At 48.4% G+C, this 17258-nt stretch overlaps 1 protein-coding gene across 2 annotated transcripts in view; it reads right to left on the bottom strand.

Moving 5' to 3' along the window:
- Positions 1-17258, bottom strand: part of LOC138498021 (latent-transforming growth factor beta-binding protein 4-like) — a 743452-nt gene that overhangs the window by 116877 nt on the left and 609317 nt on the right. For both annotated transcript variants that reach the window (XM_069621814.1, XM_069621813.1), the window contains 4 exons: positions 15814-15936; positions 14789-14911; positions 13135-13257; positions 8003-8128 (listed from right to left, as the gene is read on the bottom strand). In XM_069621814.1, the coding sequence (XP_069477915.1) occupies positions 8003-8128; positions 13135-13257; positions 14789-14911; positions 15814-15936 (495 nt within the window). The remainder of the gene's footprint in view (positions 1-8002; positions 8129-13134; positions 13258-14788; positions 14912-15813; positions 15937-17258) is intronic.

Raw genomic sequence — 17258 nt, 5'->3', positions numbered from 1 at the left:
TACCCCATTGCCCTTCCCCATTCCCATTTTTGCCCCATAGGGCATAATGGGAATGGGGAAGGTGCTAATTACGGTGCCGCAAATTGCGGTGCCGTAATTAGCTCCCTGGTCCCTTTGCGGGTTGGTTTTTAACGCCTGCAAAAAGCAGGCGTTAAATTCACCAACCCGCAAAGGTACCTCGTAGTAAGGCGGTAAGGGTTTACCAGTACCGGTAAAATACCGGTACCGGTAAACCCTTACCGCCTACCGTGTAATGATGCCCATTATCTTTGTAAATACGCTGAATTACGGCAGCTGCATTGTGAATAATTGGAATCAGTAAAACGTGCTTCTTTGTTTAAGTGAAATCAAAGCGGTGACATTGGGCAAACTAGTCTTCCATTGTGGGTAGCTTAGGGGCAACACGTTTATCTTGGAAGCAAGACCATGCACAGCAACACAGGTTTGAATCCCGGTCCCGCATTTAAGCGCATTATAAAAGAACAATAATAATAATAATAAATGCACTGGGTGTGATGTAGTCACGTGACTGTGCGACGGCAGCGTGAAGCTGGTTCATGCAAGATGAATAAAAGGGGCGTGCCCGCGCAACAAGTGAGTGTGCACCTAGCGCCCGACGGCATTAGTCCTGTGTCCAAGTGGTTCTTGTGCCCGGGACAGAAAAGGCCTAAATACCAGGGCTCCTCATGTGGCTTAACAACCTTAACACTGGCGGCGAGGACGGCTGCTGGGCAGGGGAAAGGATTTCAAGTGCGAGCCATGTCAGTGGACAGCGGCAGTGATTCCTCTCAACGCCTGTCAGTTGCAACTCATGGTTAGAGGACAATCGCCATTTTTCTTACAATCCCAGTGGCAGCGGCTCCCACAGGAGTGCTTGTGCGCCCATGGGGTTATTTTTTGACCCACAACACCATGCCCTAGAGGCAATATATCTCTAGCTCACCCACAGGGGGCTCTAGAAAAAAAGAAATATACTAAAAAACTGTTTTTGCAAAGAAGAGAAAGCATAAAAGCAACGTTTTGACATACTGTGGGTGGAAGCTTGCATCCTACATCACACTACAACTGAAAGTGGGTGGAGCTGCAGCCTGGACACACACACACAGAGGTACTTGTGTGCTCTGGTACGTGTGAGTTGTGGACTCCTCGATCGGAGGAGGTGCCTGCACACTCAGACACGTGAAGGGTTAGAAAGACACAAACCATGAGTGAGGAAGAAGATGATGAAGAAGGGATTTTCTTCATCTCCAGCATTGACGCACTGCAAACCAAGAAAAGGAGACAGCCCACGTGCATGGTGACCATAGAGGGGACAAGGACACCAGTCCTAGTGGACACAGGGGTGTTGGTGTGTGTAATGGCGACCCAGCCCTCTGAAGCTCTACCGGAGCCACCACCCCTATCCAAGGCAAAAGCAAGAATTTTCACGTTTGGAGGCACACAGCCCATTCCTCTCAAGGGTGTGTTCGCTACCAGGGTGGCCCATGAAGGACGAGAGATCACAGCAAACATTTTCAGAACACACATTAGCACACACTTTGGGGATTGTACACTTCGCATACGGAGTGTTTGTCGAGGACATCAATGGAGTCCTGTAGAGGTTCAAAGAAGTATTCGTTGGAGTTGGGAAACTGCAGGGTGAGCCAATCAAACTTCATATTGACGAGTCCGTCCGCCTGACCGCCCTTAATTATCGCCGGATACCCTTCCACCTCAGAGGACGGGTGGAACAAGATCTTGACAACCTAGTAAAGTTGGATATTATTGAGAGGGTGGAGGGACGAACTCCATGGGTCTCCCCCATAGTCGTAGCGCAGAAGCAGAATCAACCGGGATCGGTGCGCAGATGTGTAGATATGGGGCTCCCCAACCAAGCCATCAAGAGGGAGAGTCATTTAACCCTGATGCTGGATGATGTGGTGGGAGAGCTGCAAGGAGCCTGTGTTTTCTCAAACTTGTATCTGAGGTCCGGTTACCACCAGCTGGAGCTCCTCCGGATTCCTGCTACATTACAACATTTACGACCCACCAGTGCCTCTATCAGTACAAGCGCCTCAGCTTCGGAATATCCTCAGCGGCTGAAGTGTTTCAAAACGTGATTCGAGGGCCTCTGGCGGGGCTGGATGGTGTCATCATTCTAAGTGACGACATACTTGTATTTGCGGCATCGGAAGCAGAACACATGAATAGACTAGAAAAGACTATGGAAAGGAGTCAACAACTGGGCCTCACCCTACAAAGGGAGAAATGTGAGTTTTTAAAATGGTGCATACCATTTTCTGGGTTTGTCTTTCATGAGGGGGCATATCGCCCAATCCTCACAAGGTTCAGGACATTCAAGATGCGAGTCCACCAGGAAGCATGTCAGATATCAGAAGCTTTCTGGGAATGGTTACGTACTGTGGGTGTTTCTTCCCGAATCTGGCGACCATATCTGAACCCCTCCGGCTGCTCACGAGGAAAGACAAGGCGTGGGAATGGGCCGAGAGAGAGCAAGAGGCTTTTGAAACTATTAAGCAGGCACTCACAGTAAACAAAGCCATGGCCTTTTTCGACCCACAGAATGAATCCGAAATGGTGGTAGACGCTAGTCCAGTGGGATTGGGGGAGGTCCTGTCACAGCTAGACACGCAAGGGCAAGTGAGACCAGTAGCATATGCAAGTGAGGCGCTGTCCTAGAACAGAACAGCGGTATTCCCAAATTGAAAGAAAAGTGCTGGCAGTCTCGCTGGCGGTCTTGTGGGGGTGCTGTCACTTCTGTATCTACATCTTGGTCAAACCAGTGACAGAAGTAACAGACCACAAGCCACTATTGTCAATCATGGCAGGCTCGTCACCGAAGTCACCCCCAATACTTGAACTGTGGCTGCTTACACTGATGGATTACAGTTGTTGTACAGGCCTGGGCCTCACAATCCCGAAGATTACCTCACACGACACCCCAGGGAGAGTGAGGCTGGGGAAAGCACAGAACAACTTGTAGCAGAAGACCACATCCAGGTAGTGGTTGAGGCGGCAAACCAGTTGCGCTGTCGATCCAAGATGTGACAGAGGCGTCATATTGTGATGAGTGTTTTGACCTGGTCAAGGCTGCCATGGCCAATGGTGACTGGAAAACTGTATTAACAAACCTACACTGGAAGGTCCAGGAAGCCCCGCGGGAACTGGAACAGCTATGGAAAGTATGACATGAACTATTGTCAACCGAGGAAGGACTCCTGTTATGAGGAAGCAAGCTTTTAATCCCGCTGGCTTTAGTAGAAAGGGTGATCGGATTGGCGCATAATGGGCATCATGGGGCGGCAAAGGTAAAGTCAAGGCTACGCCTGAAGGTGGGGTTTCCCGACCTGGAAGCAAGTGTCGACAAGTTAATTAGCAAGTGTGTGTGGTTCCAGGCAGCAGCACCTGCCAACAGGGAACTGCAAATTGAGTCTATGCCTCGCAGTGCTCAACCATGGGATGTGGTACATGTGGACTTTGGCTCCACTGGTCGTGGAACACGCTTCCTTGTAATTATTGATCAGTGGTCCAGGTATCCAGAAGTGGAACTGGTGGAGTCCACAGCGTTTGAACAGGTGGCACAGGTAATGAAAATGGGATCACACATCGGTAGATAACACCAGTCTGGCTGTGTGCCAATTGGAGGCTGAATGCTTCATCCGCACCCTAAATAAAGTGTACCCGCATTGCCCACGGTCAAGGAAACACTCTCAAGAGGACATTGTACCAGTTCCTGCAAGAATACCGATCCACGCTGCACAGTACCACCGGTGTAGCACCAGCTGAAGCTCTATTTCAACGATGCCATTGAGGTCTTATCTGGAGGTGGAAGGACGGACCACTGGCATCGTCAACGATGAAAGAGTAGTCGAAGACCAAAGAAGACACAACGAAAGACAGGACATACAGAAACATCTGAGATCACCCGACCTAGCGGCAGGAGACACAGTATTGGTCAAAAATAGACATGCCGAGGGGAAACCTTCCCTCACATATGAACCCTGCCCCATGGATTTCATCCAAGTCAAGGGATTCATGGTGACGGCAGCTGTTGCAAAAGGGTTGGTGACAGGCAATTCCCATTTCTTCAAAAGGGTGGGAGAAAATGAGGAAAACCAGAAGGGGTAGTAAGGGAGAGGCCACTGACCCCGAGTCCTGAAAGAAATGAGGAACCCGAGGACACCTGGGCGTGTGAGAGCACAGCCTAGGTAAGTGACAGGGTAAGGGAGAGGACAGAGGAGGCCGATATCCCCGCCGGGAAAATTAGAGGCGCCTGACGCGTTTCGAATACTATTTAATGTATGAGTAGGGGGCTCAGATCACCCGGACACTAAGCCGGACACTCAAGGGAACATTGTATTCACAGCTGATTACAGAGCCTTCCATAAAAAGACTTCTGATGGAGCTCTTTGCAAATGTGTTCTGGATGTGGGATGCCCTGAGCTGAAGTGGAAGATACACTATGTGTTTGCTGTTAGGCAGAACACCGTGCAGCGCCCTTAGGGACCACTACACACGATTAAGACCACAGGTGGCAATACAAGTTTCACCTTTGGTACAAGCCTGTACTACTAAGTTATAGTGGTAGCAGTAGCAGAGCAGCCAGGCTTATCTCAAGAGTATATGAGCAGTAGCAGAGATTACACAAAGGGACCACAATTACTGTGACTCAAGCAAACACTGACTCAAGGTTTCAGGTAGAAAAATATAAGTACATTTATTTTTAAACCATTCGTTATAAACACAACACCTCTATTAAACTTCAATAAAAACCACACGTTAAATATCCTACAACTAACCAGTTCACTTTGTACAGTAAGTCTCAAGGTAAGTACCCTTTGTTGAATGCACCAGTGTTACGAACAAAACACGTTACCGCAAATACAATTGCGATCACTTTTTGACAGGTCGGTCTACTAACTAAACGCGTATCCGTGACATGAAATGCTACCGGGGTAAAAACACACTTAGCAATTGAGATACCCAGAGGGAGTTGGAGGCAAAAATCACAGGCAATATTTTGGTTAGGCAGACAGTATCGAGAAACACTTGGAAACAGGAGTTCAAAAGTCAAAGGGCCGGAGCCAGGGTTGAGAGACACCGGGGCCTGTTGCCGAGGATCACACAGTCAGATAGTTCGAGATTCAACGTAGCCAAAAGTACTTCGATATTGTCAATGTTCGGAAGCAAAAGTTATAAGAAGGAGAGAAGACAAGGGCCAGCCTTGGAAATGAAGAAAAGGGATTCACCCAGTTTCCTCAACAGAACACAGTACCTTGTTCCAATGGTGCAGCTGGTGCCCTGGCAATTGTTCCTGTTGGTTTCCCGCAGACCCACGATTCCTGGAGCTTCGTCGAGAAGGAGGACGTCTGAAGGGGGTCTGCACCACACAGGGATGAGGCCGGCAGCAGCGACACGGAATAAAAGGTGCACTCCTTAAAAACAGGAGAGGCTCTTCAGATGGCTATCCGGACCACTACAGCTGTGTGCAGCGATTTCGACCAGGGAAGAGGATCCTCTCGCTGTGGAAGATGAGCTGGTTGTTCCCACCAAGCTCAAGGGAAGAAGACTCCGGGCTGGATCTTCTCTGAGTCGTTTGAAGGGAAGATAGCTCAGGACTGCAGCAGGGCTTCACCGGGAAGGTAGTTGCAGCAGCCGTCGTTCTCTCCACTTCTCGTGGGTTCCTTGCAGTTCCAGTAGCGACTCTCTCCGACTTCTAGCCCAAGAGACCTGCGTTTTATGCGCAAAACCCCTATTCACACAGCCTGGCTGTCAATCACGCAGCAGGGGGGTTTCCAGCCCGGACAACCACCTTGACCAATCGTAACAAAGTGCGACTTGGGTTTCCTAGGATACCCTGTGAAGCGGGTGACTACACCCCTCCCTCGGATCCAGCCCCCCTAGACACCCAAGTGCCTTGAGGAGGGCTTTTAGGTAGAAGCCTGCCAAGAGACAGTGAACAAAGAAGGCAAACCTGGTTTGCCGCGCAAAGTAAAACACAAGAAGGAGTTTAACTAAAAGAAATGGCAAATAATCCGCACCGGAGCCAAAAGAAAAAGGATTTGGTCAAGCGGGTTTAAATTCTAGGCTAACACAATAGCCTACAATATTACCACGGTTATATAAGATAACTGCGGTAGAAAGTTAGGGTAGCTATCACTGTCACCAGCCATGTCTAAATGTTAAAAAAGCGAAACAATGCTCTAGGAGGTACAGATAAAAAGGGATAAGAGTTAACCCTTCCAGTACTCCATGTAAAATGGGGTGTACCGGATCTGTGGTAGATTGACTAAGTAAAGTTAATGGTAACTTTACCCTTTTCTGGGGGACAGTAGTCGCCTCAGAAATGGAGTCGGTGGGAGTCTGAACGACAACCCAGTGCCACTGCACAAAAGGTGCTGTGTGACACACACAAAGAAGGGGGTTACTGAAGTGGTGTACTCCAGAGCCCACATCACAAAAACAGGTGGAAACACATAGCAAAACACAGGTAAGAGTGGGGGAAAAGCTCTCACTCTTAGCCAGTGGAAAAAAATACACTCCAGAAGTCCAGCAAAGCTGCTGGGGGACTCACTAGGTGAGGGGAATCAGCCATAGATGAGAATTCTCCCTAACACTCGCTCAGATGAATGAGGATTACACCGCACCCAGAGCCGGGATTTCAGCTTATCTGAAAACAGCCAAACTGTAAGGAGTTGAAGTTAAACCTCGCCAGTAAAACAAAGAGCATGCATTTTATTTGTGGTGCCTGCATTTATCATTTTTTCTATTACAGATTGACTACAAGCATGTACCCTTATCACACACTCTTTTGTTGTGTCTCATTAGAAAAACACTGATGTATTTTGGGGCATGGTCACTTTGCTTTCTGAGTCAATGGAAGGGGGTTGATTTGTGTCTTTTGGCCATTTAATGAAAGTATCTACCAGCCTATCTATAATAGTTCCTAGATTGTCCTGATGCACATGCGCAGCTGAAGGAAAGGCCTCATGGAAACACATACATGATCTGCAGTTGCAGGGACCTCTGCTCTAGGCCCGCATGCAGACTGTGCAGGCTCGCCTGTCCCACGCCACGGAGCCCTGCCACCCTCCGGCTCTCTGGGGCTTCCAGGGTAGAACCCAGGAGCGTGTCTGCTTACAAACCACGACATTTCAGAAACCAAGGACAGCGTCACTGCTCTTTGCAGGGTTATGGCGTTAGGGTCTATTGACTGTAGAAATTAGGCTGAACTTTGAAAGCAATTTTAAAACTGTGTACAATGTTTTCGTAGGAGTGGCCTGTGTTAACACCTTAAGAACTGCTGGGATGGTCAGATGACTTTGGGATAGTATTTTTTCAATTTCTGGACTTTTGTTTAGCAAAACTAATGTATCCTGGGAGCTGTAGTCTTGCTTTGCTTCACTCGAATATACCGGAGCCAAGCAACTGGCTCGGATGATTTGCAAAGGGAAAGCCCAGTGTCCAGGCGTGGATTCTGGGCACTCTATGAACTTCTCACGGGTTCTGCTTATTTTCTGGCATTTTTTATTTGGAAGTTATAGGCGGTTAGTTTATATTGTATCTGTACGTGATATTTTTATCTGATGTGATGCATGTCAAGGCCCTGTCTGCGCTATGTAAGCATAATTAAATAAATGCATCATTAAATGGGCAAAGAAGTTTCTTGAGGAAATGTTAACGTGTTCGTTTTCCAGTGTAGATATGTGCCTGATGCTGCAATACCCCCACCGGCCTATAGAGGCGCCAGAGAGCTACCCATACACGCGGACTAGTTGGCTCCTGGCACCAGCGGCGTTGTGAGGGGGGAAGGGGCTGAGGGGGCTATAGCGCCGGGTCTTTTGGTTGTACCCCCGGATAGAAGCTCAGGCGTTACAACCAAAAAGGCTAGCTAGCCCCCAGACCCGACAGTCCCAAACTTAGCGTAGCCCCAGATCTTTTCCAGACCTAGCAACACACCTGCCTGGCACGCATGCGCAGCTCATTCTGCAGGCCCCCTTACCATCACAGGTCTTCCGGTTGGCGTTGAGGGTCCAGCCTTTGCGGCAGCTGCACTCGTACCCGCCCTCCATCTTCTCGGTGCACACCTGCTCACACCGGCCATTCTGCAGCTCACAGGAGGTGATGTCTGAGGAGAAGCAAAAGGCATCATTTCGTTATTGCCTGCATCCTTGCAGTGCATGCAACGCTGCGTCCCGTGGGGAGATGGCAGCTGAACCTGAGATAGCCCAATGCAGTGCAATTTCCACACAGAAGGTTGTACTATCCCGCTTGGCTGAGCTATGCTTGTGGGCAGGGCAGTTTTTAGTCCATTTGGTGCCCAGGGCGAGACACTAGGAATGCACCCCACCCCACATCCCATCTCGTGCACCACACCCACCGCACCCCGCGTGCCACTCCCACCGCACCTCGCGTGCCACTCCCACCGCACCCCGCGCGCCACTCCCAAACTACACCGTTAAGGGACTCCTACCCAAAGTCAAACAGTCCGTCACACAAGGAATGAATTGCCATTTGCAATGTTGGGCCACTTTTTCATTGGTGCCCAAGACAATTGTATGCCCCAGTCCCACTTAGGCTGCAGATAATAAGGACTGGGCACACCAAGAGACCATGAATATTGCACAGGATGCAATATATACAATCAATTAAGAACACAAGATGCTTAAGGGGTTTTGGAGGCAACCTAAGACAAAAGGACAATGACAAGGAGACACCTGAACCCAATAAACAGTCACTTTAAAATTCTTTGAATGGGAATCAAGTGTATGCTTTGATACAGTAAAGTCTGACTGTTGACTTGTTATAAGGATACATGGACCCAGATTATTTATTTATTCATGCAATGTTTGTCGGGTTACCTGTATATTTAGTTATTTATGCAGGTATCCGACAAACATTGCATAAATAAATAAGTGATCCGTGTCCATGTAGTCCATAATACACGTAGGCCCTCATTACAGTCGTGGTGGGTTTTGTTGGAGGAATACCGCCAGCGGTAATCACCAGTAGCACTGGTGATACACCTAAAAATCTGGCCAATTACAGCTTTACCACTGCACCAGTTAAACCGGCAGTGGTATTGCTGAATACCACCAGAGATATTCCAGGAATATCACTTTCTGTCTAGTCTTCCTTCCTGGCCATTCCCACCCTCATTTTAAAGGTGGAATCACTAGCGAACAGTACTGGTTCAGACCATTACTCATATTTTGTAACGCACAGAAGCCTAAATTCTCACCCTCTTATGATATGATAGTTTATTTATATAGCGCCTATACACAATGTGTTTCAAAGCGCTTCAAGGCAAGGGAGGGAACAAGGGAAAATACAATGACATTCTTACACGCCATGAACAGTAAGGATGTCAAATGAACTATCGTACTCGGCCTGACGACATTTCAGATAGTGCAAGAGCTAAGATATAGATAAGGAAGGGAGGGGGAGAGTGGGAAGGAAATGGAAACAGACAGGCGACTACCGTACTAGGCCTGACGACATTTCTGGTAGAGCCGGAGAACAACAAAAGGTGAGGGAGAGGGGTGCAGTAAGGGAGGGGAGGAACAAAACAAGCGACTATCATACTAGGCCTGACAACATTTCAGATAGTGCTGGGGGGGAGGAAAAAAACAGTAATGGGAGGGTGGAGGAAACAGACGAGATTGCTATCATATTAGGTCCAGGGACAATTATGATAGGTTAAGTGCATAGAAAAAAGTAAGGGGAGGAGATAGGAAAAGGGAGAAGAGAAAGGAGGAGAGAACAGAGAGTAAGCAGTCAAAAAGAGTGGAGAAGCAAGAGTGGAGAGCGAATACAATTGCAGAGGTCAGTAGTACCACATAATGTTGCAAGCCAGGATACAAGATGAAGATGGGAACAGCATGATTCAGGGCCACCATGAGTACAAGATGCAAAGGAAGTCCAGCATGAGAGTTGAGAAAGAGTGATGCACCGTGAATGAATGAAGTCCATAAATGTCACATCCAGCATTGGCCACAAGACGGTGATGGTGACTCCAGAATGTATCAGGACAGACTCCTGCAGAAGTAGGCTAGAGGGGGGTGTAGGGGGAACAGGGTAGAAGAATCAAGCAAAACAGGCTACACCTGTGTGCGAGAAGGGGGGGCACAAGGGAACATCATGGGGGGACACAGGGGGTGGCGATTGCATGTGGGGACACAGGGAGTAAACACATGTTGGTGCGTGCTTACTTGCTGTCTGAGCAGAGGGTCGGGCCTGGCTACTCCTGGTCCGAACAGGTCCAAACAGGAATTGCCCTTTTCTTCTTCTGTCCTTCGCTTCAGACGCCCGGGCGAGAGACACCCTTGATCTAAGAGTTAAGAGCAGGAAGGAAGAAGCCGGGCTAAGAAGGTGGGTGGTGCTTAGGCCAGGTGACCTAGATCCACTTGCACCTGCTGCCCATCTGCAAAGGAAAAGAGGCTGGAGGGCTCCTTAAGTAGGGAAACAGAGCAGCAAGTAGGAAGGCACCAGGTGGGCGGGGCTGGCTAAGTGGTGAAAAAGAGTGGCAAGCAGGAAGGCACTGACAGGTGGCAAGAGGGTGAGAGTTGCCCCCTTTTCACCCCTTCACCATTCCCCATTAAAACTTGTTTCCCTTGTATTGAAAGGAAGTGCTTATGTTTCACAGAAAAAAAAACACTTATAGCTTTCAAAAACGTACACTGTTTGCCGCCACCTCTCTAGGATTTTTAGGGTGGAAACCCCAACTTGTAATAGATGGTATTTCCTGCTGGCAGTATTCCCTTAGAACACCAACAGAGGTATATAGCGCCTAATCTGTAATGTGCAGAAGGTAAAAGAGACACATTTTGCAAATACCACCCATTTTACCGCTATATCCAAGCTTTCAGTGAGGCCTCCATGATTTTATTCACGCGCTATATTTCACTTGTATAAGCAAATCTCAAACAGTTCAAATTTGCAAGCAGGCGGGTTTGCATGCATACTTACAGTGAAACACAAACCTTCCCATAAGAGGGCAACTAACACTTTGTAACAGTAAATAGTACAAATAGTTTTCTAAATAATAACTTTAATTACATTTCGTGCCTTAACATAAATTAAGCACATTTTATTGGTTCTACAGTCGAGAGCGGGTCCCCGTCCATGGGAAAAGCGCTTAGACATTGGTCAACTGGTCAAGTCCCTGAGAAACCACAACCTGCACTTCATTTGTAACATGCCACAATCATAGAACCAAGATAGAGATCATGTTTTGTCGTAAGATTTGGCGGTATAGAAAGTCTTTCTTTCATTTCCATGAATGGATAAACAACCCTTTGCTACAAATATCATCACTCCTGGTCATTTAAACCAAATTAGACAACCAAGGTCTGCCATCATACAGGACAGCCACTGGCGAGAATACCTTGCCAGGCATAGAGAAAACAATTTACCATAGAACAACTCCTAAGGAACCAGATCAAATGTGCCACTCTGGAAGACTAGACACTGATGACACTAAACGCCTCAACACCAGAGGCTATCCACCAATGGGGGTCCTCAGTGTAACGTAAACAGCCTGCTATGCACAGAGAAATCGGTGCTCGATCTAAGCAGCCAAAACTGAAGACAATGGTTTAATGTATGTGAGCTCCTAAGGGCCTCAAAACGCTCAGATCTCTTAAAACACAACCTCGTCCTAGCTCAAAAAACCTCTCTGAGTGGAACGAAAATAAATACTGGAAACCTTCGATGATTTCATAAGTCAACCTATTATCCACTGGACCACCCAAAAGTAATAGAGCTCTTTGGGTGTGGGAGCTTTGCACCCACCAATTTACTGACACTTTTAAAGAATCCAACTATAGCTAAATGAATTGGCGTGAGAAGACACACTCACTGTCAAACTGCAGAGGTATTGTACACCAGAAGGTGCCCTACAGCTTACTACACGTAGGTAAGGCTCAGAGGCATGAACATGTCTAACAGAACACCTGATATCCAAAACGTGGCCTATCAACACAAATCACAATGCTTGTTCTTCAAAAAATCCAGCATAATGGAAGTATTCATAATAGAAACAGAAGACAGACTTACAAGAGTAGCGTGAAAACAACATACAAGACGGATCCAGCCGGGAGCTGAGATTTATTTGAAAATAAAAACAGACTAGTTTCTAGAAAGATGCTGCAGGGTCGCATCTCATGGAAATTCATTTAATACATTGGTAAACGCTTGTCAGAGAGATGGGCCAATCCATCCATTGGCTCCCCATTGGTGGAGTAATAACCCTGGCCACTTTGGCAGCCCTTGTGCTGTGACCCCCTGCAGGAATGCCTCTAAATCCTGTTGTTGCTGTTTATTGCTAATGCTCTGCTTTAAAATGCTTCATTTGGCAGTATTTGCCTAAGCACGTGATGGGGGAGGACATGACAGACACCCTCTAGGAAAGTCTTGGATTGCTCGGGGTGTATTTGCACTTGCTGACTTTTGGGGTGAAAGAAAAGTGGCGTTTGCGATTTTACAACGAGCTCTTGATGACCTAAAAGTAATACACATGTCATAGAGGTCATCCTTCTAACACATGGATGGCAACATACATCAAAAATAACATACATAAAGAATTAGCTGAATAGAGTAAAAGCAGCCCCAAAGCAGCCCCCCCCCAAATGAAAAAAAAAAGAAATTGGTTATTTGTCAGTATTTTGGTCGCAATTCTGAATTTTCCATCTTTAAGATCACATATAACCAAAGACTCGCCATGCCAATCTGGAACATACGACAATTGCGCTACATTCCCCACAGTATCGTTGCGCTTGACCCCATTGTAGGGAAAGGGGGCATCACCCCCAGCTATTGCCCCCCACACCCACGCTCCTTGATGCAGGTCTGAATGTTTGTTTCAGGCCTAACCTTCCCTGCTCCACACCTGCTGCCCATCCCAAGGCTTGATGATACTTTAATAATTGCCCTTGGCCAGGGGGCACCTTTCCCCGCCTCTCTTTTGCCCTCATTCCCACACATTGATAGAGGTCCAGTTATCTTGGTTCAGGGTCTGGAGGTACTCTTTCTCGCCCCATCTCTTGATGCCCCTCCCAATGCTTGATGATGCTGTTACATTTGCCCTTGACTAGACCCAGGAGCCACGCTTGCCCACTCCCCTGCCATACTCACTGATGCAGGTCTGATTGTCCTTGTCCAGTGCCAGGTGGATTGGGCACAGGCAGGTGTGCCCTCCCAAGGTGTTGTTGCATGTATGAGAACAGCCCCCATTCTGGATCTTGCATTCGTCGATATCTAGACAAAAGAGACATAAGACAAACGCTGTGACTAGTGCAACACAAGAGAACCCGGGAGCCCACACTCCACATCTGATCGACCCCCACAAGTTACCCACAGCCCGAGTAACCTCTGCTTTATTTGGATCTTCTCACTGGAAAATGTAGGCGACACACCCATCAATTGGGAAATGGTTACCCAATAAACGCCTAGATGAGGAGGAAGGAAGCTGATTTATAAGAGATCAGAGCAGCTACTTAGTCAATTAACTCAGAGATGATGAGGAAGGAAGCTGATTTATAAGAGATCAGAGCAGCTACTTAGCCAATTAACTCAGAGAGGATGAGGAAGGAAGCTGATTTATAAGAGATCAGACCAGCTACTTAGCCAATTAACTCAGAGACGATGAGAAAGCAAGCTGATTTATAAGAGATCAGAGCAGCTACTTAGCCAATTAACTCAGAGATGATGAGGAAGGAAGCTGATTTATAAGAGATCAGAGCAGCTAGTTAGCCAATTGACTTAGAGATGATGAGGAATGAAGCTGATTTCTAAGAGATGGACCAGCTACTTAGCCAATTAACTCAGAGATGAGGAGGAAGGAAGTTGATTGATCAGAGCAGCTAGTTAGCCAATAAACTCCTAGATGAGGAGGAAGGAAGCCGATTTATAAGAGATCAGAGCAGCTAGTTAGCAAATTAACTCGGAGATGATGAGGAAGGCAGTTGTTGCCCAAGAGATCAGAGCTGCTAGTTAGCCAATTAAATCAAGACACTAGGAAGAAAACAGATAGCCGGTCAAGTGGCACAGCGAGTAGAGCGCTCGCTTTGACATCAGTGCAGAGCCTGCGTTCGAATCCCGGCAGCGCCAAACTCAGCGTTTCATCCTTCCGAGGTCGATAAATGAGCACCACACACCGTGGGTAATAATAAGCAGCGCTCAGATACTTGAGAGTTCGTAGCGCTATATAAATGCCAAATTATTATTATTAGATGTGCAAGACATTACAGATGATCGTTAGCCAATGCACGCACAGGTGAAGAGATGCTACTAGCAGAGCCAGGATAGTTAGAAGCAATGGGCAGGGCTAGCCAAGGCACACCAAGTCCAAAGGCAGTCAGCATTCATTATTATGCACACAACAATGGGGGAGTTCAATGGTGCATGCAAACATTGCGGGGAGTTGGCAATCTAATGGACACAACAATGGCGGGGATTGCATAGCTGGTAACGTTAGTATGGCCGATACAACGAGCAGTGATTAGTGAACCAATGTCCTTTGAGACGGAGTAGAGCTACTTGGCCAATATGCATAGATATGGAGAATGTTGACTAATGCACGGATTAAGCTGGGCAATGTATACAGAGGTGTCAGAGTTAGCCAATGCATGGGGCATAGTGTGTGGCTGTCAGTATAGTGTGCATAGTAAGGAATGACTCAATCACTGCACAGAGGGCTGCAAGGGATGAATCGCTGTGCCAATCACAGAGAGTGCAACGACACCCGGGAGGATTGGCAGCCTGGGCCGCACTGGTGCTGGTGTCTTACCCGTGCACTGCTTCTGGTCCACATGAAGCTGGAAGCCCTTCCGGCAGGAACACTCGTACGAACCATCCGTGTTCCGGCAAACCTGTCCGCAACCACCGTGGTCTACATGGCATTCATCAGCATCTGCAAGAGAAGGGACCAAGATGGAGGGAACTAGAATTGCTGGCTTACTGCTGGAGCCGACTGGCTGCAAGGAGACGGGCGTGGACTACCCGGGTCTGGGAACCTGGGATTTACACAGGGTTGCCCCACCAATCCCCTAAGAGCTGCCATAACTGAGACCACCTGCTGCACAGATGCATACTCCATCTTGGGACAGGCACATAGTTGCATTTCAATGGTAGCATATAAGAGACCCAGGCCGCTTCACGGGAGGGCAGTTGGAGCGTTGAATGGGACCCCATGTTCAACAGGCCTCTCATTGCAATCTGAACCACAGACAGCCCTCTGGGGCTGTGGTCTTCAAGCCTTTTCATACCCAGCCCCACTACCCTCTTAAGTAAAAATATTGTTTATGGGCCCTCCACCCAGGGGTTGATCCACCCCAGGGGGCCAAAAGGATGGCCAGCGGGGGGCCAGCCTCTTTAAAATATAAGCATATTTTCTACTGCTTATGTTTTCTATTAAAATCAGGCAGGGGCACAATACAAGCATTGCCACTGTTAGACCACTACAGTAGTGATTGGGAAACCATCAATAATCCTGTTGGCATAACATGTGATGTGGGTACCCGGGCATATCAATGCAATATATGGTAAGTGATGGCAACACTTGCCGGTAAATTGGCAACATATGGCAAATGGTGCAAGTGCTTGTGCACATGATGGCAGTGACTGGCCGATACCTATCCAATGTTCATACAAAAGCCAAACCAGTTGCCTTTGGCAATGCATGGCTTTCTGGTGGTAACATGCTTACGGTGCCAATCTACCCACCGGTGTGCACCTGCCCCTCCTGTGCTACCATCCTCCTCGCCCGCATTCTTGTGTCTACTGCAAATATGTATCTATTGGCTGCGCACTTACCTGTGCAGTTTCTTCCATCCCCCTGCAGGAGGTAGCCCTGGTTACACTGGCACCGGAAGCTGCCCAGTTCGTTCAGGCACTGGTGCTGGCATTCACCATTGCCAAACGCGCACTCGTCAATATCTGAAAGAGAAAGTTAGGACATGTCACCCAAACAGCAGCAAGCGGTCTGGAGAGCAGGGCCACTGTGCAGGGTGTGCGCCTAGACCACCTGGGCTGACTGGAAGCTCATAGGCTCGGAGCAGACGCACAGCCAAGAAGAACTGGCTCCAGAGAATATTACATCATATAACAGAGAACAGCCCCCAGAAAGCCAACTCAATCCACACAGGTATGATTCAGCCACGAGAGAGTCTACTCGTCCCTTACTCAAAGCCACTCGTCCCTCACCCAGACAGCTGCCAAGGGCCTTTATTCAACAGCACAACATGCCAAGGGGAGGAGTGGAACAGGCGTACACCTGGCGGGTAACTCAAATGACAGACTGCAGGACTGCAGTCCACAGGCTATCCCTTATTCCCTTAGTGGCGAACAGATCCGTAGGTCACAGACTTTGGGGTGTCAGTGTCCAAAGGCTTCTTTCTGGGCTCTTGTGGGTGATCTTTTGCCTTTTGTCGCACTTGTCACGATGTCGCTCTCCTCTGGCTCTGAAACCACGCGAGTCACCTGCATGTGGCCAAGAGCCAGACTCCTCTGGATCTTTTCCAAGCAGTGATAGGCCCTGGATTCTGGTGCTGGTCGCAGATGTTACTACAGTCTGTCCGGGAATGTAGGTCTCGATCACTCTGATTGGCTCCTGTCATTTCACGTGGGCACTTCCTGTTCCTTCTATCCTCCCTTGCCTCCTTTCCCCCCTCCCCTTCTTCAGGCGGATCTCCTTCCTCTCCTCCTGGATGACTCACTATGCACTGTCCCCCCCCTCCCAGACCCCTCAGCTGGTCTTTACCTTAACCCCCTTGCCAGGCCAACTGGTGTTCCTCCTCTGCTTCCTTTTTGGGTTCTGGTCACTACCCTTCTGCTGCTTTTGCTTCTGCACTGCACCGGTCTAGTTGTTGTCTCCAGGTCCTCTCTTAATGACCATCCTCCAACTCCTTCGCCTTGGTTGGCCATTGGTTCATGCAGCTTCTCCTTCTCTCCGCCCCACTATACTCCTCCTTTATTCCAACACTTTCTTGTCCTCCTCCTTTGCAGTCCTGACTGCATCCTTCCCCTTCTCTCCCACCTCCTCTGCACCCCTTATGCAGCCCCGCAGACCATCGGGTGGGCAGGAGCCCAGCCTGCAGCTTCCATGCTGCCAGTGACATCTGGAACACACGTCAGCAGCCAAGCGCTCATTCGGGGTAAGTGTGCTCTTTACTGTAGCGCATTGGCCACTGGACCCCCAGCGCCCTGCACGCATTTCCAGGGTCCTTTTGCCCTAAAAGACACGAGGACCAGGAAGAGCT

Source organism: Ambystoma mexicanum, chromosome 5q, assembly GCF_040938575.1.
Source record: "Ambystoma mexicanum isolate Mex_15411 chromosome 5q, UKY_AmexF1_1, whole genome shotgun sequence".
Classification (NCBI taxonomy): Eukaryota; Metazoa; Chordata; class Amphibia; order Caudata; family Ambystomatidae; genus Ambystoma; species Ambystoma mexicanum.
Note: the sequence above shows the minus strand (reverse complement) of the source record. Positions and strands in the feature narration are given on the sequence as shown.